Source organism: Gracilinanus agilis, chromosome 5 (genome assembly GCF_016433145.1).
Source record: "Gracilinanus agilis isolate LMUSP501 chromosome 5, AgileGrace, whole genome shotgun sequence".
Taxonomy (NCBI): domain Eukaryota; kingdom Metazoa; phylum Chordata; class Mammalia; order Didelphimorphia; family Didelphidae; genus Gracilinanus; species Gracilinanus agilis.
The window spans coordinates 121491841-121494357 of NC_058134.1; the positions used below are offsets into that span (position 1 = coordinate 121491841).

The following is a 2517-nucleotide window of genomic DNA, read 5'->3' on the forward strand; positions in this document are numbered from 1 at the left end:
AGTGAATTAATTTTTCTGTGTCTTAGTTTCCAAATCTATAAAATGAAAAGGTTGGACTCCATGTATTATAAGGTCTTTTCCAAACTAGCACAAAAGCTTGGCACATAGTAGGTATTTAATGTTTATTGAATTGAAAATTAATTTCTTACTATGTACCAGGCACTATATTAGAGGGAAGGAGTCACTCTATATTCCCAAATCATGAGGCTCACTTCTTCCCACCTATCTTTTCAATAATAAGACAGTCATTATCAATGTGCCTTCAGATTCCAATGGCAAACTAAATACATCTTGGAGATTTTCTTCTTTGTTAACTAAAGAACAGTGACTTTAGTCACAACAATCAGTGTCTGTCATATAGAACTAGAGATTCATCTAGTTCTGTTTGGCCTCCAGAAGCTGAACTTGGGTTGAAGTTATAGAAATCAGATTTAGGTGTGATGTAAGGAAAAATTTCCCTACAATCAAAAACTGTCCAAAAATGGAATGGGAGCTTTCCCCTCACCATAAATCTTTGAAGTCTAGCCAGTTTTTGAGCATGTTATTCATAGGATTCTTTTTCAGGTAGGAGTAGGACTAGATGGCCATGGAAGTAAATCCTTTCTTATTTGTAAGATTCTATGGTTCTGAGTGGAGAGGTATAGAAAGAAAAAGGCAAGAAGGGTATTCCAAGAGGGTCCAATGCTTGGCTATCCCCCATTTCTAGAACACTCTCCTTAGCTCTGCCTTCAAATTGCTGACTTCAAGTTTCAGTTAAAGTCCCATCTTCTGCCCTCCTTTATCTTAGTGTTTTCCCTCTGAGACTACCCAACAATTTATCTGGTCTGTATATCATTTATGTATTTAGTTGTAGGTCATCGCCTGTATTAGACAGAGCTACTAGAGATCAGGGACTGCTTTTTGCCTTTTTTTTTTTTTTTTTATTAAACTCTCAGTGCTGGAGGCAGGGGCTACACAAACGCAGAGTTCCTGTCACATAATAGACTGCCAGTATTATTTTTTTTTTAAACTAAGGGCAGAGTAGTAGATTGTACATAGAAAGTGGATAAAAATGGCCTTAATGCACACGGACAATGACTAATTCTGGAATAAATAGATGGGAAAAGTGAGCCTCATTATTTGGGAATCCCTCCAATGTAGTACTTGGCACATTGTAAGAAATAAATTGTCAATTCAATAAATATTAAGTACCTACTATGTGTCAAGCTTTGTGCTAAGTAGTACTAGGGATACAAAAAGGCAAAAGACAGTCCCTGCCCTCAAGGAGCTTACAACCTAACAAGAGAAAGTAATATGCAACAAATACACTATATACTGGATAAATAGTAAATAATGAACAACAACAACAAAAAAGACTCAGAATTAAGAGAGATTGGGGAAGGCTTCCAGTAGGAGGTGGGATTTGAGTAGGAAGACAGGGTTAATGAATGCTGGTTGATTGGCTTAAGATAGCCTGGTTTCCAGGAGGTGCAGAGATCTCCAGTTGGGTTGAGTCTTTTTCTTTAGGGTTTATCCACCCCGGAGAAGCACCTTCTAACGGCTTTCTCTGCTTGGTTGCCGCAGGAGGGGGCAAGGAGAGACAAAGGAAGATCTCCCTCTCCTGGGAGCCGCTGACCCTCTCTTCACTCCTGGAAGTGAAGCCCACCTTGACCCTGCCATTGACAGGAAAAAAGCCCTTCCGCTTCGGGAGGGCCCCACAATGGTTCATAAATATGTCCTCTACTGCTCCTTGAGCTACACTTGCCCCCCCCCCCCCCCGAAGGAGCGCTCCCGCTACCATGCCACGGTCCTGAAGTGTGGCCTGCTGGACTCTGGCCCTCCTGATGACTCCGAGAACCAGCCCGACGCCGGGGAGACCTACAAAGGAAATTGTGTGTCTGTCACACAGGAATTCTGCCGGGATAGGCCTCCGGTTCTGGATTAGGGAGCTTGACCCCCTTTTTTTGCGATATATATATACACACATATGTGAGTACGAGCGTGTTGAGTACATATGTGTGTATGGAGGAGGGAGTGTTAGCACACATGAGAAGGCGTAACTACGAGGCAAAAGGGGGCGGGGATAACTTTAAGGCGCAGCAGGGGAAGGGGGCGGGGTTTCGGCAAGAGTGACGGGTGAATTGCCCAGCCAACTTGAGGACTAGGGGCTGGGCTTCCGGTGGAGCTTGTTCCTTTCGGCGGTGGCGGTTCGGTCTGTTCCGGTTGGCCTAGAGATCGGTTGTCGCGGGAGATGATTAAAAAATTCGACAAGAAGGACGAAGAGTCTGGTACACGCAGGGGCCTGGGGAACGTCTCCGACCCCCGCTCTCCTAACCCTATTCTCGTACTGCGGGGTCGGAAGGAAGGGGTGGCGTGTCTTCCTCCCCCCGAGGGCGGAACGGAGGGAAAGTGGGAGGACCGGGCGGGGCCGAAACTTGCTCGGAGCTGGAGTCCCTCCTCCTCCACTAGCCCGAGCCTCCTTGTGGCCCCTCCCCCAGCTCAAGACCCTCCCTTCCCGGGCACGAGCTGCGCTCCCCC

General features: G+C 46.0%; 1 protein-coding gene across 1 annotated transcript in view; it reads left to right on the forward strand.

Annotated features, from left to right (window-relative positions):
* The first annotated feature begins 2223 nt into the window (after window positions 1-2223).
* COPG2 (COPI coat complex subunit gamma 2) overlaps window positions 2224-2517 on the forward strand; it is a 46014-nt gene continuing 45720 nt past the window's right edge. The window contains exon 1 of the mRNA XM_044679925.1: window positions 2224-2267. Coding sequence (XP_044535860.1) covers window positions 2231-2267 — 37 coding nt within the window. The 5' untranslated portion in view covers window positions 2224-2230. The remainder of the gene's footprint in view (window positions 2268-2517) is intronic.